Genomic DNA, 27,556 nt, shown 5'->3' on the forward strand with positions numbered 1-27,556 from the left:
CTACCACAACAAAATCTTTACAGCTACAAAATAGGCACTTCAGAGATTGTCTACCTAAAAGCTACTTCAGATGTCCTGGTCAAGGTTCGACTAGTTGGTATAGGCCTGTTAGCCTCTGGTAGATGATGTAACTACACATTTATGGGGCAAAAAAAAAGCATTTTTCTCCATTGACGGCCGTTCAAATGAGCCGTCTTTTCACAAGAAATATATATTTTTTATCTATTTTCTTCCCTTTTCCTATGACGTCACAGCTCAGGATCATTGCTAGTGAAGGGGCTTGAATATAATACCTTAGAAATGTTTTATCCGCTCCATTATTTACAGGTATAATTTTAAAAGATTGCATAGTAAGAGATATTTAAACTAAAATAATGTCAAATCTGGGTTAAGAATGAGGAAATTTGTACTTATGTATAAAAAAATATCTTGGAAATGTGTAATTCTTGCCGTTATTATAAGTTTAAGAGATTGTATAGTATGGGATATTTCAACTAATAGACCTTGAATACGGTTAAAGAATCAAGAAATGTGTTATGTATAAAAATACCTTTGACATTTTTTATTCTTGTGATGACTTATAACTTTAAGAGATTGTGTAGTATGAGATATCTTAAGTAAAAGTAGAAAAAAATCAAGAAATATACTTTTGTCGTCCTAAATTTGTAAGCATGTAATTCTGGTTCTGTTCACTCTACCTCACTTTGAAAAGTCTCATTTTATTCCACCATATGGCAGCAAGCATTCTCTATCACATTCCATTACAATATACAGATCTGAAATGTAGGTGGCGCTCTAACACATTTTAGCCCTCACAGATGTGTTCATCCATAGACATTCAGTCTAATTTTCAGTTCATGCACCATCCTTATTGTTTCATTTTATATCTCAGCCTCTAAGTAGAAGAGAAGCTCAATCTAGGTGCCATTCTAAAGCTGAGATCCTCCCCTTTGCAATGATATATAACATGTTTATCATCAATAGTCAAAAACATATTTTTCTGATGATTTGTTTGCATGCTTTTCTTTCTGGATGGCATATTTTGTTCTGGACATCTAAGATATAACATTGGATTATTTAGCCAAGCAAGTTCACAGACAAGTAAACAATGGCTCATTTTTAAGAATACTTCCTAAGATAAAAGCAGATATAAAGTTATTAGGTATTTGGGGCTTACAACAGCAGTTATCGGAGCATAAAAGAGATGTTGTCCATTTATGTGCTATGTGAAGGATTTTTATTTTTATATAAATATTTCTACTCCACTACCTCTGAGGGGATGCTAATTTTCAACACAAATGTTTTGAGGCTTTATTTTTTTTTTATTTTAAGTAACATAAATGCAGAATTGATTGAAAAGTTCAGATTCTAAGTTTTCAAATGATACCTCACATGCCTGACTTATGTATAAGAAGACTTTAACAATTTTTCATGATATAGCGCCCCCTTTGGACTCGCCGGCGGGTCGTATAGTATGAGTTCCCCTTCTGTCACTCACTTGAAGTTGTGTCGATGTAGTGAAACTAGGGGTCGCTCTTGAGAACCCCGAACACCTCAGATCTTTGAGAAAAGGCCAATGAGAATTGGCGAGTGGAATTTGCATGCCGCTCCTCCGGACATAGATGTAAAAAAGGAGCTGGCTCGCAACCACTCATTCAGATTTTTTCTTGGGAGCCGAGCGGTTGTACTATCAGTGAGCTGAATACTACTGCTGTTCCATTCACCTCTTAAGAAGCGTATGCTGTTGGATATATGGCGCATTTCCAGCAGATTTCTCTCCTTCTGCACGACGAGTGCAGATTTCGCCCCTGGGTGCTTCGACAGTGCTAAAAGAGTGTATATTCCTGCTAAAGAGTATATTTTCTCTATTAGAGCACACACATTGACGTTGAACGTCTTTTTAAAGACGCGTCTTTATAAAGATGCCTTTCCGTCTTTGTGTGATTCCTGGATGCTGTCGCTATCTCTCCGCTTCCGACGGCCACAGGCGCTGCCTCACGTGTCTGGGTGGCAATCACACTGAGGCAGCATTCGTGGATGGTTCATGTTCTCATTGCCTTCTTCCGGGGGAAAGCCACTCTGGCTGCCCACCGCCGGGTAAATCCCCACAGACCTCCCATTCCCCAGCACGCTCGTTTGCCCTCGGCGAGAGGAGACCAGCTCGCCCCAGGGCCAGCTTAATGTCCTTTTCGGAGCTCCGGAGTGGGATGAGTGCTCGATCACTGCATCAGAGAGCATACTAGCGATATCAGACGCCGAGGACTCAACTGGGCTGCCACCTTCGTGTCAGCCCACCCAGTCTGAGGCTGATGCCGAGATGACCGCCATGCTTGCCCGGGCCGCTGCGTGACCCCCTGAGCCCTCACGGCTAGATGATTGGTTCCTGGGTTCGGGGCGCCGCTCCCTCCCACCGCAAGGCCCCACCCACAGGTATGTTAAATGCGATCGTCCCCTTAGTGCCCCTCGCCCAGAGCTTGGACATGTGGCTAGCGCTTTCCAACCTGTCGCGGTGGCTGGCCAGGTCCATCCGACTCGGCTACATGATTCAGTTTGCCAGGCGCCCGCCCTGGTTCAACGGCGTCCATTTCACTTCGGTGAGTGGTGAGAAAGCCACCACCTTGTGTGCGGAGATTGCGACCCTTCTGCGCAAGTGCGTGATAGAGCCTGTCCCTCCAGCCGAGATGAAGAAAGGGTTTTACAGCCCTTACTTCATCGTACCGAAGAAAGGCGGTGGGTTGCGTCCAATCTTGGACCTGCGAGTTCTGAACCCGGCCTTGCACAGATCCCCGTTCAAGATGCTGATGCCAAAGCACATTTTGGCATGTGTCCGGCATTTGGCGTGTGTCCCTGTCCCCTCGCATCTTCAAGAAAGTCGCAGAGGCAGCTCTTTCCCCGTTAAGGGAGGTGGGTGTCCTCATACTCAACCACCTCGATGACTGGCTGATTCTATCTCACTCTCGAGAGTTGCTATGCACACACAGGGACCTTGTGCTCAGGCACCTCAGCCGGCTAGGGCTTCAGGTCAACTTGGAAAAGAGCAAGCTCTCCCCGGTTCAGAGCATCTCTTTTCTCGGCATGGAGTTAGACTCAGTCTCGATGATAGCACGCCTCACGATCGAGCGCACATGGTCGGTGCTGAACTGCCTGAAGTTGTTCAAGCAGAGAACAGTGGTTCCACTGAAACACTTTCAGAGGCTCCTGGGCACATGGCATCCTCTGCGCCAGTCACGCCACTAGGGTTGATGCATATGAGACAGCTTCAATACTGGCTTCAGACTCTAGTCCCGAGATGGGCACGGCGCCGCGGCACACATCACGTGGCCATCACGCCGATCTGCTGCCACTTGTTCAGCCCTTGGACAGACCTTGCATTTCTATGGGCAGGAGTTCCCCTACAGCAAGTGTCCAGGCACGTCGTCATTACGACAGACGCCTCCAAGTGAGGCTGGGGTGCCGTATGCAACGGGCATGCAGCCACTGGCTCCTGGATAGGACCGCGACTGTGTTGGCACATCAACTGCCTCGAGTTGCTGGCAGTATTGCTCGCCCTGCGGAGGCTTTTGCCATTGATCCGGGGCAAGCATGTGTTGGTCCAGGCGGACAACACAGCAACAGTAGCGTATATAATTTGCCAAGGCGGCTTACGCTCATGTCGCATGTCGCAACTCGCCTGCCGTCTCCTCTTATGGAGTCAGCGGCGACTGAGGTCGCTGTGGGCCACTCACATCCCAGGCAACCTCAACGCCACAGCGGAGTCAGTCGAGTTGAATGGCCCTCCTGACTGCGCTCACCTCCATCAAGAGGGTCGGGGACCTGCAAGCATTCTCTGTCAGCGATACCTGCCTGGAGTTTGGTCCAGGTGACTCTCACGTAATCCTGAGACCCCGGCCGGGCTATGTGCCCAAGGTTCCCACAACCCCCTTCAGGGTTCAGGTGGTGAACCTGCAAGCGCTGCACCAGGAGGAGGCAGACCCAGCCATGTCGTTGCTGTGTCTGGTGCGTTCTTTGTGCATCTGCTTGGTTGGCACGCAAAGCTTTAGACGCTCTGAGCAGCTCTTTGTCTGCTTTGGCGGACAGCGGAAAGGGAATGCTGTCTCCAAACAGAGGCTTTCCCACTGGATCGTGGATGCCATCGCTATGGCATACCAGGCCCAGGCTGTGCCCGCCCCTTCGGGAATACGAGCACACTCCACAAGGAGTCTGGCATCCTCATGGGCACTGGCCCATGGCACCTCTTTAGCAGACATCTGCAGGGCAGCGGGCTGGGTGACACCCAATACCTTCGTGAGATTTTACAATCTCCGGGTTGAGCCGGTTTCGTCCCGTGTTCTGTCAGGTAGGAACAGGTAAGTTCGGGAATGCGGACAGCTGGCCGGGTGTATCGCTTTCGTATAGCGCCTTTCCCCTCCAAAGTGGCGAAGATGTGTGCTTCTTTTCCCATGCAAGTTCACGAACCCATGAACCCTGGATGTCCTTCCTCCCTAGCCCTGTGGCTCACAAATTCAGCGGAGGAATTCACAGCCGGAACCAGTACGTGTGCTAATATGCCCTTAGTGAGGTAGGTGCTCCACAGGTGCCTGTTACTCCGGTAACCCCCTGTGATGTATTTTCCACAGTACGGTCTCCCTGTTGGCAGACCTGCATCTCCCTTCGACAGAGCCCTTTCTGTCCCGGTCGCTGTGTTTGTAGAGCTCCTCCCCTTTCAGGCAGGACCTACCACCACACCTCTTCCATGTGTGGCTCTGAGCCCACATGACGTGCTTGCCACATGTTACCTCCCCTCTGGGCAGGATGTGGTCTCCGCTGGCTCTTTTCCCCCTGAAAGAATAGGATAGGAAAAGAACACCTTCCCTGCTGCATATATTAAGCGTTAAAATGGCCCCAGCTGAGTAACTGAATACTCTGTGGAGAGAAAACATAGATTGAAAAGGCCGCGGCTGGCGCGGCCTGCTTCCATACTAGATACATCTCTCCCCCCCCCCCCCCCAGGGATGTGGGGAACTATACGACGTTTTTTGGGGCATTGGGGGAGGCTACGTGCAGACCGGTGTACCTGCTACTATGCATGCAGCAGCTTGCTTGCACCGGCACTGGCAGTCCACGTAACACGGTTCAGCTAGTTGTAGCATTTCGTATAGGGACCCCTAATGTCACTACATCGACACAATGTCGAGTGAGTGACAGAAGGGGAACGTCTCGGTTACTGTCGTAACCTCCGTTCCCAGATGGAGGGAACGAGATGTTGTGTCCCCCCTGCCACAACGCTGTATTACCCGCTGAAATGGCCGGGACCCTGTCTCGACTCCTCAGCACAAAACCTGAATGAGTGGTTGCGAACCAGCTCCTTTTATACCCGTATGTCCGAGGGAGTGGCATGCAAATTCCACTCGCCATTTCTCGTTAGCCTTTTCTCAAAGATCTGAGGTGTTCAGGGCTCTCAAGAGCGACCCCTAGTGTCACTACATCGACACAACGTCTCGTTCCCTTCATCAGGGAACGGAGGTTACGACAGGTATATTACGAGACAATATTTCAACTAAAAGACCTTGTATATAGGTAAAGATTCAAGAAATGTGTTATGAATAAAAAATAAATGTGTTATTCTTGCCATGATTTATAACATTGTGATTTTGTAGTATGATGTATTTCAAGTAAAAGTAAAACAAAAATCAAAAATGTGTTCTTATGTATAAAGTATTTACACTGCAAAAAAAAAAAAAAATATATATATATATATATATATGTTCAACACCATATTTATTTATTATTATTATTATATTATAAAACTATTTATTTTCATTATTAAAAATTATATATCGATATTTAATTCCAGATCAAAATAAAAATAATTCAACAACGTCATAATTTTGACATATAAATGTAAAAAATATATATATTTTTAATTATTAACTAATTTTAATTACTAAAAATATAATGTTTAACTGTGTCCCATGCATGATTTCTGCATTTAAAAAATACAAATGAAACATTCCTTTAAATAGTGACGCTAGACCTCATTCAGAGTAGCACCATATTTCACTTTTGACAGGAATAAAATTGAGGCTGTGAGGGATAGAATTACAGTATTTTCAATGGCATGCATGCTGTATAAAGCTTCTAGATCACATACAATTTTCCACAACTCATGTTTTCTCTAGTTTTCCGTCTACTGTAAGTTTTTTTTTTTTTTTTCAGTGTATAATCAGCTGAATGATCAACACCAATTTAAACAGCAGTACCCTTTCAGAGTGATTATGAAAAGATAGCAGCATTCAGGTCATGCACTTCTGGGGCTATATGCAGGAAAAGCGTAGGAATGTATTCTGTAGATTAACATTGTCAATGGGCTCAAAGCTAGACTATGAAGCAATTGATAAAAGCAAAGAGAAAATTCTTGATTCCCTTTTTCAAGCCCACACCCACAATAAAATCAATATCAGCTTTACATGTTAATGTGGATCTGTACGCCAATAGCTGCTCCAGCATCCTTTATGAATAACTAAACAACATCCCTTTCATTTGACAGAAAACAACATGAGTTTGGATCATTCTGGTAGCACACTGACAGCTGTTTGGCTGACTGCAGACTCTGTTTGTCAGGCTGCAATCAGCAAAGCACAAAATATGCAATCTAGCCTTGTCATGTTTATTTTTGTGTGGTTTATCTTGAAAGTGATAATTATATTCATGCACAATCTATAATGAATATCTGTCTACTTTGAGCTTGAGTAAATAAAGCCATGACCAAAATAAAACATGAATGACCATAACTGTTCCACAAAAAAAGAAAAAAAAAAATCATAATTTTAAAATTAATAAAATATTAATAAAATATATATATATATATATATATATATCAGAATCAGAATCAGCTTTATTGCCAAATATGCTTACACATACAAGGAATTTGTCTTGGTGACAGGAGCTTCCAGTGTACAACAATACAAAAACAGCAGCAAGACATAGATAATAATACAAAATAAAAAATAGTTATACACATACGTACATACACACACAGACACACACATACATACATACACACATACACATACGTAGTGCAATCTAATACAAATCTGTTATCTGTTACGTACTGTGCCAATTTTTTTTTTTTTTTTTTTTTTCAGATGAATGAAATGTCAGAAGAGGTTGGATGTGTTGGATAAATATAAAAATGACTAAACTGTGTATTGCACATAGTTATTGCTCAATGGGACAATTTAACTGTTCATGAGATGGATAGCCTGATGGAAAAACTGTTCCTGTGCCTGACGGTTCTGATGCTCAGAGCTCTGAAGCATCAGCCAGAAGGCAACAGTTCAAAAAGGTAATGGGCATATATATATATATATATATATATATATATATATATATATATATATATATATATATATATATATATATATGAATGGCATAGCATTTAGAAAATATTTATATCATTGTATGTATTCTGCCCTGAACTTAGCATTCAACTATAATTTTTTCATGAAGGAATAGAGTAGTTTGCTGTGCCGTTACTTGTTTTAAAAGCATTAGAAGAGTGGTTCTCAACCTTTTTTTGATGAACGCCCCCCTACTTCATTCCCTTATCCAAGCAGATGGAGGGCTATATCTGGGGCCTATAAAATGAAAATGCGAAGACAGAAACTAATAATAAAAGTGGTATTGTTATCATGTTTCAAAAATACGTGAAAAGACCAATAATATTGCATATTTTGTCCCATTCTATGCTCATTCTACATTACAGCATTGATTTTGAGTTAGATGCAGATGTAAATATACTGGTATCATCAACAGTAAGGTAATCTATAACATCTATAAAAAGTAATTTATGATTATTCTAACAGCGTGACTGAGTTGGAACTCCTTTCATCAGGTTCTTATTGATTCAAATGAGTCATCTCTTGGAATTTCTGAAAGCAAACAAAATCAGTTATATTTCCTTACACTCAAACAAAAATATTTAGCCTATTTTTGTTTTTTAGGATTTACACATTTCTTTGTCATCTAGAAAAAATTGAAATGTATTTATTTATTTTTATAGTTTTAACAGTGGTATTTGTAACAAGACCTTAGTAAACACATGGAAGCATGAATCTTCTTCACTACCGTAGTTAGATGTAACATGATTTCTATTAAACAGACTATGGCCTACTCTAAACACATGTGAAAACAATAAATACAAAATATAAATATTTATAAGTTGTAAAAAAAAAATCTTATATTCCCTCACTCCCCTAATGTAGCCTAGGACAAATTTAATAGAGCTGAAGTAGTGATATGATACTATGTATTATGAATCCATTTCTGCCTAAAGTGCAGATAGTGTTACTAGAATAAATTCAAGAGTTCTCACAGCACTGTAATGATCAGAGGTGCGCGTTTAAGAACTCGAGACTGGTCTGTGAGTAAAAACGCACCTGCTTTGCGCTCGCGCTGCTCTGTCCATTGAGCTGTATCCACCTACAGAGTCATACAGGTGCATTAGTGGTGGTTGTGACTTTGCCTGTGTATTTGACACTGCTGAACCAGATACTTCAGATGTGTCGCTAGACTTCAGAATCAGATGAACCACAGTACAAATGAATACCAACCCGTATAATGGAGTCAGTCTAGATTAACATTTTAATGCAAACAGGAACTTGACGATAGATTTGATTAACATGACTGATAAACGCCCCCCATTTGTAACCTAATGCCCCCCTCTCTTCTAATTTTCTCTCAGCGCCCCCTGACACCCTTTGAACACCCACTAGGTGGCGGTACCGCCCCCGTTGAGAACCCCTGCATTAGAGGCACAAATACAGTGTTTCTGTTGTGAGAACTATTGGAAATTTTAGATTATTTTTTATTTAACATCAAATTAATCTAGCATGAAAAGTAGGTCATTTTTAACACACCAAATGCCCCACACCACCCTTTTCAAATTTTAATTTTAAGAAATAATTTTGTCCTGCCCCACCTCAGATGTCTTGACTCTCAACTGCATCCAACAATTAAAATCATGTTATAATTTTGACATATACACTATATTTTAATTAGCCTATTATATAGATAATTATTATATATAATTACATTATTAGACAAGATTGTTATATATAGTAATTTTCATAGTTATTATATATAATTATAATATGTTATATATTATAATAATTGCATATATCATTATTATTTAACATGCAATATATAATAATTATTAACCAGTGTAAATTAGCAAAGCTGTGTGCCACACATGATTTTCACCTATGACAAAAAAATGAAATTATTCATTTAATTTCCTTGACATAATCTTGATCCTTTCTACAGCACGATGGGAATACAATGAAATAATCTCTATACATTTTCACAATTTATACACAAACTGAAGTGAAAGTGTTGACTACGTTTGTCAAATGTGATCCTTTATCCCTGCTTCCAAAGTTATAGTAATAAAATTATAAGAATTAATTATTTTTTTATTTGAGTTCAATAACTACAATTTATCATTGACTACAAGTCCAAAAACGGAGTGGTAGTTTCATTTACGCTTTATTTGCAACCCTGATACCCATTGTGGCATATTTTAGCAATTTTGCCTATTTATTTTTTATGTTCATTTAATGTTTGTTGCAAGAAATTAACAAAATCACACAAATCTGGACTTTAAACGGTTTTATATATATATATATATATATATAATAAAAATTAAATAGAAAACCAAACACCTCATATAATATTTAGTTGTTGAACCCCAGAGTCCTAAGAGTTTCAAGTGTGAAGGCAAAAAAAAAAAAAAAAAAAAAATTGGTAGATGCAATACTGACAAACTGAGTAACAATGTAAACAATGTAACAATGATTTTCCAAAATAAATTCCAAAACAAACAAGTCTGGCCTCTGTGACTCTATCAACATTTACAACGGCTTGTTTTCAGCAGTGACATCAGGAATGGATAGCTTCAGTTTCTTCAGCTATCATGACATGAGGCGCCAAATTGGCAGCACAGATGTGGATTTGAGCCTATGAGATACAATGAGCCGTCATGTACATTTCATTTCCACCTCTATAGTACAGTTAGGACGAGCTGCAGGAGCACTCATGAGGTCAGCGTAATGGATCCAAACGCATCGGGTTGCATAAATTGTGAGCAATTTATCATGCCGTGCCTAAACGATCCAAATGATTAAATCAGTGCAACTGCTCAAGTTTCCCATTGAGCTATAAGCAAGACTCCATATCAAACAGAGGCTATAGTGAGCGTTTATTAATAAGGCTGACAAATGCTAATCTGTACAAACAACTAATGCACTTTTATTTATTTTATTAGTTTTGCAATATGAGAGTGTTATGAAAGAGATATTTTAATAGTGTCTCTGGTATAAAGTTCAGCTGAAAAAAGAGTGTTGGAGTTGGTACACACTGATTGGCTGATGGCCCCAAAAAGATAGCACACAGGGACAAATTTAAGTCCATTTCACACTTTTAACTAGTCCTACCAAAAAAATAAAAAATAGTCGGTCAATTGCAAAACATTTAGGCTACTATAATACAATGAAATATGAGTAAATTACATGTTGCTTCCAAACTATTTGAATGCACTGATGCTTTTGAAAAGCCGAAAGGCTTATTGCCTCCATCATTTACTTGCGGAAATCATAAGCAAAATGGTAATGCTTATTCTTAAAAATAGTAATGTACATTTTGACTACTATTTTTATGTGACTAAATAAAGGTACATTTCTATTTCCAACATTATTTGTACTTCAGACCTTACTTTTGTTTGGAAAAGAAAACTAGCCTCATACCATTCAACCCACATTTGGGTTTCAACCTTTGAAAATGGGTAAAATGTAACAATTTACGGAAAGAACCACATTGAGAGCCCCATATCTCTGGGATTTAACCATATAGGGCCTTAAAAGGTAGTTCTGAACCAGAATCTTATAGGATATTCAGCTGTTTTTTAGTACTTAGAGTTTAAGTAGCTCCAACTTTGGACACAAAAAACACAAAAAAGTGCTTTTTCCCATATTTGGACTCACACCATTGACATATAATGCAACAAGTGGTGCTGAAGTCAACTGATTTTAGTAAAAGGCCTACCTATCTCTTTGTAAAAATAAAATAAAGACGCTGCCACCTTTCTAAGGCTATTTTTATGACCTGTAGTTTTGCTCCAAACCCATAGGCGAAATGGTCATTTTGACCCCCCCTCCACAAAATAATGGATTACTCAGTAAATACATATTCATGGCATTTAATATTTTGGCTTTCATCATCATTTATGTTTATCATTCTTCAGAAAAAGTATGAACAAAATAAAAAAAAATTCAGCTGGGGAAGTTTCTGAAATTTGGTTGATTTGACATGCAATAACCCTATTAAATTTGGTCAGAATGTATGGCTACTTTTGAATGGCTTCAATGGAGGAAGAAGCTTTCTGCCTGCATAACGGTGTAGTTATGGCATCTACCAGCAGGAGCTAACTGGACCATGCTAACGAGCCAAACCTTGACTGAAAGCTGAGGCTATTATTCTATAACAATAGCATGTTCTTTGTTAGATATGTCTTCCACTCATGTCTGATACATTAAAGAACAATCTTTATTCCAAAATAACAGTTGGTGCTAAGTATGTTTTGCCTCAGCTTTCTTCCCCTTGACTCAGAAAAGACCCAGTCTAATCTTTAATAGCTATCAGCCACTCAAGGACCTGTACCCATTAGCAGATGCACTGGAGGAATCCCAGACATCATGTGGCGTAATGCAACACCTCCCGAGAGAGACATATGCCAGAATATCTAGCGCTTTCTAAATCGTCTGAATTTCTGAAAGATCTCAATACTGATACAGCATGAAATGAGCTGAGAATTTCTCCAGTTGAATTGTATTGACTGGCTGAAAGTGCGCAATACACATCTGAGGTATAAGTTGAGCTCGCCATCACAGTGTTAAGAATGCAGACTGGGGTGAATATGGTCAAAAATGACCGTTTTTACCCTCTTAATGCTTGTTCCGGGTCTTATTGTGAACGAATCATCTGTGGATGTTATTGCAAAGAAAAAAATCTAAATGTAACAACTTGCTCCACCTCTGAAACGAGTTTCCTTTGCGGATGACATCATCAAGCCCTCTTACTTTTTAACCCCTCCCCTCCAATGTCTCCATTCTGGTATGTAACGGCCACTTTTCATGATCCAGTCAGATCCTAATAGATAAAATCAGTTCCTGTCCTACATTTTTCTCATTAATATCCTGTTTCAATTGCAAATTGGTTGCAAATGGCATTTCATGTGGAATATATACGTATAATCATAATATAAATGTATACATTTCAGTAAGTTGCTTTTGATAAAAGTGTCGACAAACACTCTTCCTCTGAAACAAAAAAGTTGACAGGGTGGGAAGCAGAATAAATATTGGGCAACTCTTACACTGTGTTGCATGGCTTTCCAAACAATCCTCTGGCAAGCATTTTAAAGACAGATAGAAGAGAGAAATACATACATACATTTCAGCAGGAGCTAGTTAGAATATAACACAGTGTTTTCAAATCTGATCTTGAACAGATCTGGTAAAACATATAGATGTATGTACACAACATTTGTAAACATTCTTTTCAGCCTATCAGATAGCACATAGCCAATTTGCTATCCAACGCTAATCAATAGAGAGTCCTCACTGAAGGTCAAAGGAAAACAAATAATTAAGTTTTGGCATCAATATGAAAGGCCATCCGCACATTTAGCAGGCTACAGACAAATATCAGCTCTGTTCCAAAACCTAGTGAGCTGCCTACCAAGAAAGCTTTTTAAAGGCTAGTAAACTCAGTTGACTGTGAGCCCAAATGAATGTGTTTGATACATGCACACTTTACTGCTTCGGTTTTGACATTAAAACACACTTAGAAAATTATAATAAATTTTTCCCAAGTGCCTAAAACTTTTGCACAGTACTATATATATATATATTATTTTCCACTTATTAAAAAAACTTGTAGAACATGAATCAATACACAAACAACACAAAAACTTATTATCACAATAAATGTCATATTTAGCTTGGTTATTTAGTGGAGTGAATTAACTCCAGATGATTTTTCGTCACTCGAGTCTTTTGAATTCGTTCGAAAGAGAAAAACACTCAGAAAATATATTTTAATCTAAGAGACTAAACTGGTAATATAAATGTATAAAATAAAAATAAAAGTAAAGATAAGTTGTTCACTTAGCCTATTCGTTCAATTAATATTTGTGTTAATCACACTTTTGCGGCAGTATATGGCAATAAATTAACTTCTTTTATGTTTTTTGAGTGAGCCATTGTACCATTGATGAAGCACCAAGTTGTTCACGACCGAAACAAGTCTAATTATACTTTATTAAAATCTGCATGTCTACTAAGAGACTTCAGCAAGTGTTTAAGCATCAAGCATTTCTCTGCAAATGACAACAAAGCACTCCAATGCTATTGGCTCATGCTATATAGTCAGTCTTAACAGGTGGAAAAAGCCAACAAAGCAGACTTGCACTTCAAAGTAGTGCAGTGCTGCGCCTGCCGCTGTTTAAAATATATGTGTGCTAAAAGAAGAGTAACAAATTTAAAGGGGGGCTGAAATTAATTTTAGTGAAACCCTCCTAAATAGGGTCTAGCAACACCTATGACTTTACCTTTTTGACAAAGCCAATATACAGTTACACCCTGTCTACACCGGTTGCGAGTGGCATGTAGTGTTGCGTCAACAGCAATAGAACCCGTTATAATCAACTAGATTGAAAAGTTTGTAGACAAACTTTATGCTCGCTTGAAAAAGCCTTGTCTGAAAGTTTACAAAAAGTTTAAAAGCTTGGAGTTTTACAGACAGACAGATTGATAGATAGACAGACAGACAGATAGACAGCATGTTTCTGGCATGTAGCTAGGCATTGCTAGAATGTGGCTAGGCCTTGCTAGCATGTTGCTAGCATGTTTTAGCATGTAGCTAGGCTATGCTAGCATGTTTTAGCATGTAGCTAGGCTATGCTAGCATGTTTTAGCATGTAGCTAGGCAATACTAGCATGATTAGCATGTAGCTAAGCAATGCTAGCATGTTTTAGCATGAAGCTAGGCAATGCTAGCATGTTTTAGCATGTAACTAGGCAATGATAGCATGTTTTAGCATGTAGCTAGGCATTACTAGCATGTTTACCATGAAGCTAGGTGTTGCTTGCATGTTGCTAGGCATTGCCAACAACAACACAAATAAATGGTTTAAAGTGGTTTAGAACGTTCATGTCTGGCATGTAGCTAGGCATTGCTAGAATGTGGCTAGGCCTTGCTAGCATGTTGCTAGCATGTTTTAGCATGTAGCTAGGTTATACTAGCATGTTTTAGCATGTAGCTAGGCTATGCTAGCATGTTTTAGCATGTAGCTAGGCAATGCTAGCATATTTTAGCATGTAGCTAGGCAATACTAGCATGATTAGCATGTAGCTAAGCAATGCTAGCATGTTTTAGCATGAAGCTAGGCAATGCTAGCATGTTTTAGCATGTAGCTAGGCAATGATAGCATGTTTTAGCATGTAGCTAGGCATTACTAGCATGTTTACCATGAAGCTAGGTGTTGCTTGCATGTTGCTAGGCATTGCCAACAACAACACAAATAAATGGTTTAAAGTGGTTTAGAACGTTCATATCTACACGTACAGTGTAGGCAGCCTCAAGCCGTTGCGTCACGATGCGTCCACAGATGCGCCGGTGTAGACATGGTGTTATTCTACTGACATGGTTTATGGTTTTTCCAAAATCACTAAACCAAGATCAAAATGATCAACTGCAACTCCTTCTAAAGCTTTTAAGCTACATCCACCAAACATGGCACAGACCTTCAGACTGTTCTGATTAAGTGTGCTTTATCTTTTCTAACTGATCTGAATTACGGTTTTCGCACAGTGGATGATCAAAGACGGAAAAAATCCCTTAGACTTACATTGACGGAATGTTCAAATGGGCCAAGAGATTTCAAACTCCAACTGTTAAATTGTTTTCATGTAAATAAATGTAAAGCATCTATCTACTCTGTTAAATCTTAAACTTCCAGGACAGATTTTTCAAGACAAAATCAAAGTTTGTCTTTACCTATCTAGTTAAGCTTATTCGTTTATCGCCTTGTTAGCCTAACAACATGCTAATGCTAAGCTCTATTGAAATGTGAATTGAAGTGTGTAGGTTGAAAGTTTTGCTACTGAAACTGGTCCGTTTACCGATATTCGAATCACTGCCCCCAATGGCCGAAGCTGGAAGTGTTGTTGAACTTCAGTTTCCAGGTGAAATACCCACAAAAGGGTGCAAAAATCAAGTTGTTTTTAGTTGTAAATAATGTAATATAATCAACAGGAATGCATATTTTATTAACTGTGCCCCCAACCCCCCTAACCCCCAACCCTAAACCTAAACATCAGTGCAGTAAAAATTTATTTTAAGAGTGAAAATGCTACCTCTGAACAGCTCTCACCATTGAGAACACAATTACTTCCTGGTTCCCATGGGATCAGAACTCGTCTATCAATGGAATTGATGCAAATGAGTCTGTTTGGGGGATGGCGCTTGTTAGTAATTCAGTTGAATGGGGTTGATTTCAGAGATTTTGCTTTTGAAAACAAGATGTGTAGTTTCTAGACAGGAAATCAACATGTTGCTTCCAAAAGCAAAATCTCTCATGTTGGAAACTTGACAGGTCCAAATATGTCACTTATAAGAGTTCAGTTAGGATGCTGCCTTAGAAGGCAGCCTATGTAGGCAGTAGACAGCAAGGTTTTGGAACAGAGCCTGCGGCGAGGTACCTCTGTTTTAGCATGGTATATTCCCTTCTTACCAGGCGGTCGAGGCGTGTGCCAGCTGAGGTGGTCGGAAGTTCCTCGGGGTTGTAAGGGCTAAAGCGGCCGTTGAATGTGTCAGGGACGCCGCGGGCTGCCCTGCTCATTCCAGAAGGCTTTGGTTGTCCACAGCCTTGAAAAACCTGCAATTACATAGAGAGGATGTGTTCTCGTAGTCCATCTGCATACAACTGAGGTACTGAGTTACGTTGAGGAATGGAAAAAGATAAACAAGGCTGCACTCAAGTATGGAGGGAACTTGCTATTCTCACTGCCCACGAATATCCCAAATCAAATGATGTCTACAAATGAAATGGTCACATCCAAGTTAGCTAGACCTATAATACCTAAAGTTAGATTTGTTCTTGACCACATAATATTTCATAGCATAAAATCATGGCTGTAACCACCACAGACACTGGGGAGGATTTTCAGAACAGTGGTCGACCAATATGGGTTTTTCAGTTACTGTTCTTCACTCTTTTATATTTCCCCCACCACGAAATCTTGAATAATTCATGAAAGTCTTTAAATGTGAGACAATGTAAATCCATTTTTAAACTGTATATTTGGGCAGTTGATGCATAATATGTGCAAACATAGGCATCATTTATGGGTGGGACATGCCCCCACGACTTTTTGCAATGGCCAGTTTTGTCGCCACCACTTTTTGAAATCGAACATTTCCAGTTCTTGATCAGGATATTCCATTTCATTTTAGCGTGTTATAATGAGTGGAGATCCGGTGATTTTATGAGTTCTCATAGTGGCTGTTATCAGTGCCGTTGACAGCGGGAATGTTCTCTCGTGCACGCAAATGTACCGCTTTTCTTAGTGTTAATCTCATCAATTAAATTACTGACGACAATTTTCGTTGACGAAGGGTTTTTTGATTTGGTCAACAATAACGAAAACGGGAACCCCCCCCCCTGTTTCGCTATTTCGAATCCAGGGTGTGCTGAGTGACTCCAGACAGGCTTCCTAAGCAACCAATTGGCCCGGTTGCTAGGGAGGGTAGAGTCACATGGGATAACCTCCTCGTGGTCGCTATAATGTGGTTCTCACTCTCGGTGGGGCGTGTGGTGAGTTGTGCATGGATGCTGCGGAGAATAGCGCGAAGCCTCCACACGTGCTAGGTCTCCACGGTAACGCGCTCAACAAGCCACGTGATAAGATGCTCGGATTGACGGTCTCAGACGCGGAGGCAACTGAGATTTGTCCTCCGCCACCCAGATTGAGGCGAGTCACTACACCACCACGAGGACTTAGAGCGCATTGGGAATTGGCCATTCCAAATTGGGGAGAAAAGGGGAGAAAGAAAAAAAAAAAACACCTGTACAATTAATTTTACTAACAGGTTAATTACCTCACTCAAACACATCCAAAATATGTGACAATAATCAGCTATATCTACAACATAAACTTAATTTTACAACTGCACAGACAATGAAGTTCCAATTAACTATGTAACTTGCATTATGATTAGGCTGTTTCCTTAAATGTGCTACATATAATGCAACATCGTTTAAGTGTATAAACGTAAGGAATTAACTTGGGTACTTTACAATAAGGTTCCATTTGTTTACATTAGTTAACAACATTAGTTAACATGAACTAACAAGGAACAACATTTTTACAGCATATATTAATCTTAGTTCATGTTCATTTCAACATATATTAATATTTATATTTAACATGAACTAACAATGAACAATTGCTTTTTTATTAACCAACATTTACAAAGATTATACCACTGGTCTGTTGAATGCTTGATCCTGATTGGCTGACAGACTTTCTAAGGTGTGCAATTATTTTCCAGTAAACGCACGGCTATGAAGTAGTTCCAGTTCTTGACCGCATAACGGTTACATATCACTTCGCCAAATTATTTCCGTTATTTCAAAGAGGCCATACAGGCTACCACAGCAAAATAACCATATAAAACAAAGACACTGGCTAAGTTAATCAGATAAAAGCAACAAACAATGTCTATTTTATCTGAATTTTAGCGCCCTTGAGTGCTCTCTCTCTCTCTTTCACTCTCGTCTCAAACAAACACAATCACACACACATGCACAAACGCTCTACCTTGTTACTTCAGTAAGTACTGCAGTAATGCAGCGCAAGCATCGCAATCCTCCTGCTAGATCTAAAATGACGTTTTCGAACTAGCAAGGGGCTGTATCATCAGGCTGTATCAAAACAAGATGCTGAATCTGTGGCAGAAGAAAGTAGTTCCACTCACAAGAGCGTTTAAGGCACGAAAACCAAAAAATGTCTTGATATAAAACCCTGAACGATGTCTTGATGTGTGATAACCGTGGAATAAGTGGAATAATTGATGACGGGCTGTTGAATTATTAAAAAATAATGCACACCCGAGGTTTAATGGCCACTCCACTGCATGTCATTATCACCTCGGGGTGTGCATTATTCTTCAATAATTCAACAGCCCGATGTCAATTATTCCTTACTTAATAAATGCTATAAACACTATATTGTTTTTTTGAATTTTTCCCCTTTTTCACCCAGTTTGGAATGCCCAATTCCCAATGCGCTCTAAGTCCTCGTGGTGGTGTAGAGACTCGCCTCAATCTGGGTGGCGGAGGATGAATCCCAGCTGCCTCCGCGTCTGAGACCGTCAACCTGCATATCTTATCACGTGGCTTGACATTGTGCGTGTGGAGGCTTCACGCCATTTCAACCACACTCAACTCACCACGTGCCCCACCGAGAACTAACCACATTATAGTGACCACGAGGAGGTTACCCCATGTGACTCTACCCTCCCTAGCAACCGGGCCAATTTGGTTGCTTAGGAAGCCTGGCTGGAGTCACTCAGCACACCCTGGGATTTGAACTAGCAAACTCCAGGGGTGGTAGCCAGCATCTTTTACCACTGAGCTACCCAGCGCCCCTTTATAAACACTATATTGTTAATTGTTTGCTCATGTTACCTAATGCATTAACTAATGTTAACGAATGGAACCTTATTGTAAAGTGTTTCCGTAACTTGTAAATGGAGCTAATACTTAAGTATATTCATTATATGCTATTATTTCACTAGCTCAGGTTATCAGAACAGTAAAATATTAAACATTAATGTGCATTACATTTGATACATATTTAAAAAAAATTGTAAGTAGTTCACACATTTTTCAAAATATTTGAATATTTGGTTAAAGTTTGTTCTGTTAAAGTTTGATACACATTTTTGTCATTTTGCACATTATCGGCAACTAAAATATGTTACATTTATTGACTTAAAACACATGCCATTTTAGTCAGAGTAAATATGAATAAAATGAATAAATATGGCATGAGGAAATATTGACTAAATTAAAAGGACATTTCCGCCAATTATGGAAAAAATGTTTCCAAAAAATTTTAAATAAAAAAACGGTGTAAATTTACACCGCTCGTGCTACTTTCCAGTGAAATTTCAAAGCAAAAGGCAAACATATGTGTTATCAAATTAAATGTCAAATGTTCATCTGAGCACTTGAATTGTTCGGCAACTATGACATTGTAGTTTAAATGGTTCAGACTTTTGTTTTGTTTTTTACATTTCTAATCATCGTGTTAATGTTTGCATTTTAGTTTTGACTTGAAGAAGAGGAAATACTGTACTTTGGATCAATACAACACATGGACTATTTCTTCATCAATACTGTAAAAGATTATTTGAAATTATTCATGCATAAGTAATATTCATGAGTTCGCCTGTTACCCCCCATCTGTCGTCACCACTTTTTAAAACAAAGCGAAAAGTGATTTTAGGTCAAATCTCTATGAATGTGTGAAAGTGTATATTTGAGGCACTGTGACTGATTACAGTTTCTTTTTTTGTCATTTTTAATCCTGGTTTCGCCATTAGTACTAGTTCATACTATATCATCCTGCGACTTGACCAATACTACATATTTAAAAAGACAAATATGTTTTCTCTAAAGTTATATGCAATTAAAAACTGCATGAAAAATCTAATTATATTAATGTGATATGAAAAGTGCTGTTGAGACAGACAGTTCATGTTTCTATGCTGGGCTGGTCAGGATGCTCAAACAAACCGAGCAATGTTTTGATAGCACCACAAAGTAGCCGTGTTACACTTCTCAGGGAAATCAACCTATAAATTGCCTATATACATATAGTTGGCTCTGCATACTAAACTGGGATACGGGAAAGTATTCTAATGACAAAAAAATTACAAACGTCATATTTAACTATTCCAAGAACTTAAATCCCCTGAGGGGGTTAGGATAATACCGTCTCCTGCAAGTTAACCACACTTTGTCATTTTTTCTTCTTGAGAAACTACAATTAGTGGCCGCGTCAGAACGCAGAGAGATGCAAAGACACATTTACTGGCGTGTGCGCTGAGCTACAAATTTCTGACCATCCGCAACTATGTTGTTAAAAATAAAACTGGAATGGAGGATGACAGGGTTCAGATCGCTAAATTCTAGGCTTGCTTGTACAAGACTTGATATCACAACATGATCATTATGGACAAACACGGCTGTGCCGGCCTGGGTGGAGGATGAGAGGGGCAAGAAGTTGCAAACATACTTGATGGGAGAGCTGCATGCTGTTCTCCTGCATATACATGATGGCCTCTGATATCTTCACATCTATCGGCTCCATGACAGACTCGATGTTGAACGGTCCCTCCAGTCGCTCTGTCAACAGCAACATGGCATCTGTCAAATCAAAACAGAACATGGAAGAGAGACGTGAAAGAGCGACAGAGACAGACAGCTCTTAAAAATGTCTCATGTATAACAAGCTCTACAAGTCTACTGGACTGTCGTTTTTCTTTATCTGTTGAATATGATTTATATGATTAACAGCTCACAACATTTCATCGTAAAACAAAAGAAAAATTAGGCTGATTTTTTGGACAATTAAAGGAACAGTCATCATTTATTCACCCTCATATGGTTCCAAACCAATATGCTGTTATTATTTAATGGAACACAAAAGGAGATTTTATGAAGAATCTTAACACTGCTCTTTTTTATACAATGGCAGTTCATAGTGACCACATCTGTCAAGCACCATGGTCACTATGAGCTGTTGTTATATGGAAAAGGGCTGCGTGAAGATTCCTTATACATTTCTTTTTTGTGTTCTACTGAAATCATTACTGCATACAAGTTTAGAACGACATAAGGGTGATTTTTTTGTTTTTTTTGTTTTTTTGTTTTGCAAAATATAAAATAAAATGAAAATATTTTCCTGGCAATTACACACACACACACACACACACACACACACACAAAATATTTAAGCCAATGTTTAAGATTTTAAGATTAAGATTTCGATTTAGTAACAAATTTCCATCAAAATTGAATTATTTGAAATAGATTAATCTCTGAAAAAAAGAACTTTAATATATTTATAAATTTGATGGAATTTTGTTCTAAAATTCCAAAGTGATTTTTTTTTTTTTTTAAATAGTCAAAAATATTTCAAGTGTAAATTTACAAGTTTAAACATTTTCCACCTAAATTCTCTTTACTATAATGTATCAGGATGCTTTAGCTTTGAGGTAGTTTTTCTCATTATTCCCATGGTGATTCGTTAAATTATTCATTACATTTTCTCTTTATTGTAATAAATAAATAATATAATAAAATGTTTAATTTTAATTGTATTTTTTTATTTATTTTTTTGGATTACGGTATTAATAATGAACTGTGCTTAAACGAGGATGTTCATAAAGCTAGTTATGTATGTAACTTTTGAGATGTCCAAATACTTTCTCCTATCCCAGCTTATTACGCAATGACAACTTCAACCTCGTGCGACCCCGCGTCCACATGCATGGACGTTGTATTTTGGCTTTGCTATACGCAATGCATAACTGAAATGAATAAAAACAGATTGAATACTGTTCACTAGACTGTCATTTCAATCAAAATCATATCAAATGCCTTTATTGTCACTCAACCATATACACAAGTGCAACAGTGGGTGAAAGTCTTGGGTGCAGTTCCAAGCAACATAGCAGTATGACAATTACAATAAACATCTGATTTACACAACACAGATTACACATCTTGTTACACAACACAATATACAATATACACCTAATAATATACAATGTACAGTATACACAAAATAAGATGAAGTGTTGACATTCAGCTTTCGGTTGATAGTCAGTTGCTAGTGTGTTATTAAGAGAAGTATAAAATGTGAGTCCATTCTGAGGCTAATAAAGTGCGGTGCTGATATATGTATCGTGATCGATCAAGAGTTCAAAAGTCTGATTGCTTGGCGGAAGAAGCTATCATGGAGTCAGCTGGTGCGGGTCCTGATGCTGCGATACCGCCTGCCTGATGATAGCAGTGAGAGCAGCCCATGGCTCGGGTGGCTGGAGTCTCTGATGATCCTCCGAGCTTTCTTCACACACTGCCTGGTATAGATGTCCTGGAGGGAGGGTTAAACTTCTGGTGCACCAAGTCACGTGACACAACAGCATGCCGTCAATTTCCGTGAAACGCTTCTATGAGCACAGCGCCAACAAAAGTGCCTCTAGTAAGAAATCTCTACTTTTTTTCATTGAAATCTGCTTGGTTGTCTCTAAAAAGACTCTAGTTTCGTTTGATATGCCGCTTTAAAAAATCTGTAAATGTTTTGCGCGTCAGTGCGCTTATAAACATGATGTCCACATATGTGGACACTGGCACCGCAGTTCCTCAAAAGTAGAAAAAACATGTTAGTTATTTTCAACTTGAACACATCTGTGGGTCATTTCACTTCATTTTAATATACATTTTGTTATATTTTATTTTGTTATCACTGTATAATACGATTCTATTCATTAACATCAGTAAATGCATTCCTATATTTATTGTACATTATCACATTGAGAATAAATGGGTTCATCCAAAAGCTGAAAAATGTTGCTTTCAGAGGCTTTATATGGAGTTAGGATGAAAATAAGGTGCATTTCAAACTGTTCTGAGACCAGTGCAGACAGACAGCACACTGGAGGTTAAGTCATTCACTAAATAGGGAGCAAGGGAGCATCCTATAGCTCTCTATGCAGTTAAGTGCATTCACTCCTAAAATCTGATCAAAAGTTCAGTTTCAGGCTGCAGATGATGTTTGGATCACTCAACATGTTTGACAGACATGTAACAATGATAATCAGTAGATATGTAGACATATATTTTTAGGAAAGCTTTTTCTTTTTTTTTTTTTTTTTTTGCTTGTTTATTAGGTGCTACTAGTTACAAATCAAAAAGGGAAATGCACACAGCAGCCATGCTCGGGGCTCAGGAGGGTTAGCAAGCCATTCGAAGGTTCATTTAATCGAAAACTGTAAAGACTGTGTCTCTGTGGCACTATAACAATTCCTCTGTTTGTTTTGAGTGACCTATCCAGCCCGACAGCAACATTGGCTCGACCAATGGTGTGAGTTGGGGGTGGGACTATCTGTTTGTTCGCTCAACGACAGATGGGGGGGTGTATTCAGAAAGCAATGTTTATTTTTGCAAATCTGTTTGATGACGCTAGAGGCGCAGAAATAGCACACTTCAACTTTAATTGTCAGTAAAATAATCCAAAAAGTCTTAATGGTCCAAAAAAATAGTCTTTCTTGCTAAATATAATCTCATATTTCTGTCTTTTTGGGGTGAAATATGATTCATACATGTTCTTAAAGAGGCTTTGTACGTTTTCCCAATTCCAACCAAATTCATTAAAAAATAAAAAGTTAATTTAAAAGGCTGGATGGATGTAGAAACTGTCTCTAATACTTTCCCAGACAGTTCTAATTCCAGCTGACGGGTGTGGCAACAGATTTGTCCACAAATATGACAGTGGGAAACATTCTTTCTTGTCAACATCTATTTTCTCAGGCGTGGACTGCATGTTTGAAGATCCAAACTCCACAAAACCCTCCAAACATGATCTGCAGATGCTCAACAGCAGCTGGGCACTGAGTGGGCACAGGGCAGGAGTGAGCTGGCATCACAGCTTTAATAATATACTGGCCAGACAATATGACTCTACTGGGATGCAATAAATATGAATCTGAAAGATACCCATTAAGACTTCAATTCAAAATGTAACATTTTTACAGTTTCCAGTAATGCAGAATTCAGTCAATGCCATCCAAAAGATAAAATCAGTGACAGACAGACTGAGCGGCCAACGTTTGCTCATTTTGACATTATCAGTATCAGCTGATGGTCATGGTGTCCAGGTCAGTCAACAGAAGTGTTAGTTTCCCCTTCATGTTAATTCTACAATCTACAGTCTTGCCTATGAATAGAGTGACTGCCAAACATTAGAAATAGTATATTAGCCTAAATATACAGTATTTCTGCAAAACATAAAATGACGCATACAACTTTGTCAAAGTATTAGACTGCCAAAGGGTTGAGCGCAAAAATGCAAATTGACCAAATATTCAAGATGATAACTCGTGGTTATGAGGCAACAATGAAGCATAAAATGCAGCAAATAGTAGGCAGGATACAGTGTATACTGCACAGTAAACAGTAAGTACAGCCCCAGTCTTGCTTTTCCACAATTATCCCCCAAACACAGCTGCAAGCTATTAACCGTTTCCGTTCAACACTTGTGATTGTGGCCACGTCCCCCAGCAGCAGAGCTGTCATTATTTATTTGTGTTTGATTTAAGCGTGTGTTCTCCTGCAATACAGTCAGTTTGCCTGTGAGATCAAACTCAAAACAAACAGCTGTTATTAAGTCCCTCTCGACAGTTTCACAGGCACGATCACGAGTCGTGTATGTCATCCGATGGAGCGTGTTGTTATTGCACACCTTAGCATTGTGTTTCAGTGATGTCAAAAGGATCAAACTGTTAACTTGGGCGAAAAGTGCACTTGTTTACACAGAAGAGATGTAAGCTATTTCTACAATTGTTACATTTCCACAATGCTTTCATTGTTAGCACTGGGCAAGATGTAAATGTAAAAACTAAAAAACTCAAATCTAGTTTAAAATGATCAAGGCATGTTTTCCACACTGAGAATAATTATATTTAAGTATTTTTGCTGACTGGTATGGTAGGGTACAACGGGGCACAAGGTGTTTTTTAAATCTTGCAAATTTATGTAGCTAATGTAAATTCCTCAAATGAAAACATTTATTTGAACGTTGTTCAAGGTCATTCAATCAAAAGTTTTTTAATAGCTGTCCAATAAGTGAAAGGATAGTATTTGGGGTTGCTGCAGGTGCTAAAGGCCCCTGTAGTTATTTTGAGTAAGCATTATCTAAATTTGTTACTCAAAAAAGCATCTTGCTGTCTCAAAATGATTTGCATTATTTGACTAATTTTGCACTGTAACTATTGCCCCTATATCTACACAATATCACTATAAGTGTGGGGTAAAAAGCTTCCTCATTACCTTTTTTTAAAAAACTGAATTTTAATCAAAAAATCCTTCTATTATTATTCCTTGTCACGCAAATTATGTTGCTCCATTAATATGAAAAAATAAAATAAATAAATAAATTTTTTGAATCTTGATACATTTTTCAATGTACAGTACGTGAAATGGGCCTTTAGCCCCTCTGTACCCTATATGCACCAACATAACAAACAAACAAAAATGCCACACAAAAATAAAGACTTTTGAATAATTCATTGAAATTCAGAAATGAATCAAACTTACCAACTCTAAGAGCTTTTGCTCCTGGGGCCAGATTCACGACACATTCTTAAGAATAAAATTCTACTATTTTCTGATTGTTTTCTAATCTGGGTTCAATACAAGTTCAGCTCAATCGACAGCATTTGTGGCATAGTGTTAATGATAACAAAAATTAATTACGACTCGTCCCTCCTTTTCTTAAAAAAAGCGCAAATGGAGGTTACAGTGAGGCACTTACAATGGAAGTCAATGGGGCCAATTTTTGGAGGGTTTAACCCTCATGTTGTGTTCCAGGTATTTTTGAACGGGAACACAAAATGTGTTAGAACAAAACGAACACAACACAAGAGTTTAAAAAACAGAAATGTGACACTTATGATTTTACAAAACCACTTGTTTAACAACCAAAGTTGTTAAAATGGTCTAAAACGTTGTTTTTATGGTTGTTTTAGGGTTTAACATGGTAAATTGTAAAATTGGATATAACTTCACACAGATGCGGTTAGTAAGTGATTTTATTACTATTAAATCATGTTAACACACATCTTGTGTCTATACTTTAGAAACTGTGAGTATTTGAATGGTTACGGATTGACCCCCCATTGACTTCCATTGTAAGTGTCTCAGTGTTACACAGATTTTTTGCGGTAATCAACATTATGCCACAAATGCTGTTGATTGAGCATAAATTGTATTCAGAGGCGGATTATAACTAGTGAGGGCCCTGGGGCAAATGTTCTTTTAGATTGAATTATATTTTAAAGTTGAGATCCACGCAACAATTACTTCCCTTTTGGGCTGAGCGATATGTAAAACATATTTTAATGATAATCGCATTTAAAATATCACAATATCTGATTATATGGTCAACCCCCAAGGTCGGTGAATATTTTTGCTTTATTGATTTTGCTTTAAAAATGTAATTAATTTATTGAAACATGAAAAAATTAAAAGACATTTCTAAATTCAAATTGCACTTTAAATGAAACGAAAAAATCATTGAAAATAATGAAGTGATTAAAAAATCTTATATATAACCACCTCCCCAAATCCAAACATTTGCCATCATGCAAGTATCAGTGTGCGGCAACAGGTGAAAAATTACTAGCATACAAATTAAGAACTAAAGACAATTATAAATGTAAAGATGATTATAATAATCATCATAATAAATAAGCCTAATAAATCCCCTAAAAATGCTGCCAAATGTGTTCTTATCAAATTTGTGTTTGTATTGTGTTTTGGTAATACAGTTAATGCTGCCTAAAGAAAATAAAATAGAACAACATTTTAGGTTCAAGGTGAACTTGTATTACTATGATTTAATCACTTTCGTCTTTGTTTCTTTAATACAAAGATACCTGTATAAATGACTGAACCTGCAGAGTTGCGTTCACAATAAGTTAGAGCAAACTGCTCCATGGAAATAAAGCGAAACTCACAGCACCTCACGAGATGATCGGAGATCATTTGCAGCATTCTCACAGATTACATTATTCTTCCAAACAGTTGTCAGTTGAATGAAACAGAGGAAAAGGAGCACTTACAAGCATTGACGGCTTTTCTTTTGTCTGTTTCTTCAAGCACGTCTTTGTGACTAACAGTATTTCTTGTCATGTGTCACTCCGAAACGTCTTACAGGTCGCCCGCCGGTTGCGGGTAGATGAGCAAAATGACTCGTGCATGAAATACATTTGGACAAGGTGCTCGCGAAATGGATTGAGCCTCGTCACATTTTGCGGGTGGCGGGTGCTATATCACACCCTGGGCGCACATAAAAAATAACAAACGTTCATAAAATCGCTCGTAAAAAATGCTCTTAACCGCTAAGATCAATAGTTATTGGGAAACGAGGTCCAGAACTCTATGCATGTGCGTATCTTGGAGAAGCGCTTTCATTGCAGTCGTGAACAGCAGAGCTCACTGCACACATATAAAAACAGATTCGCATCAGCGGCTAATCTTTCGTCTGTTCTTCAAAATATAATCATGTTTCGTCAAACATGCATCTTTGTGTCTAATTTCTTGTAATATATCACTCCTAGAAGTCTTACAGGTCGCCTTCCACAGTGGCTGGTACATCAGCAAAAT

At 38.5% G+C, this 27,556-nt stretch overlaps 1 protein-coding gene across 1 annotated transcript in view; it reads right to left on the minus strand.

Annotated features, from left to right (window-relative positions):
* The window catches only part of LOC127447285 (glypican-6-like), a 78,202-nt gene that overhangs the window by 11,338 nt on the left and 39,308 nt on the right, over positions 1 to 27,556 (minus strand). The window contains exons 5-6 of the mRNA XM_051709061.1: positions 20,403 to 20,533; positions 15,830 to 15,973 (exon numbers count right to left, since the gene is read on the minus strand). Coding sequence (XP_051565021.1) covers positions 15,830 to 15,973; positions 20,403 to 20,533 — 275 coding nt within the window. The remainder of the gene's footprint in view (positions 1 to 15,829; positions 15,974 to 20,402; positions 20,534 to 27,556) is intronic.

The sequence above is a fragment of the Myxocyprinus asiaticus genome, chromosome 10, assembly GCF_019703515.2.
Source record: "Myxocyprinus asiaticus isolate MX2 ecotype Aquarium Trade chromosome 10, UBuf_Myxa_2, whole genome shotgun sequence".
Classification (NCBI taxonomy): Eukaryota; Metazoa; Chordata; class Actinopteri; order Cypriniformes; family Catostomidae; genus Myxocyprinus; species Myxocyprinus asiaticus.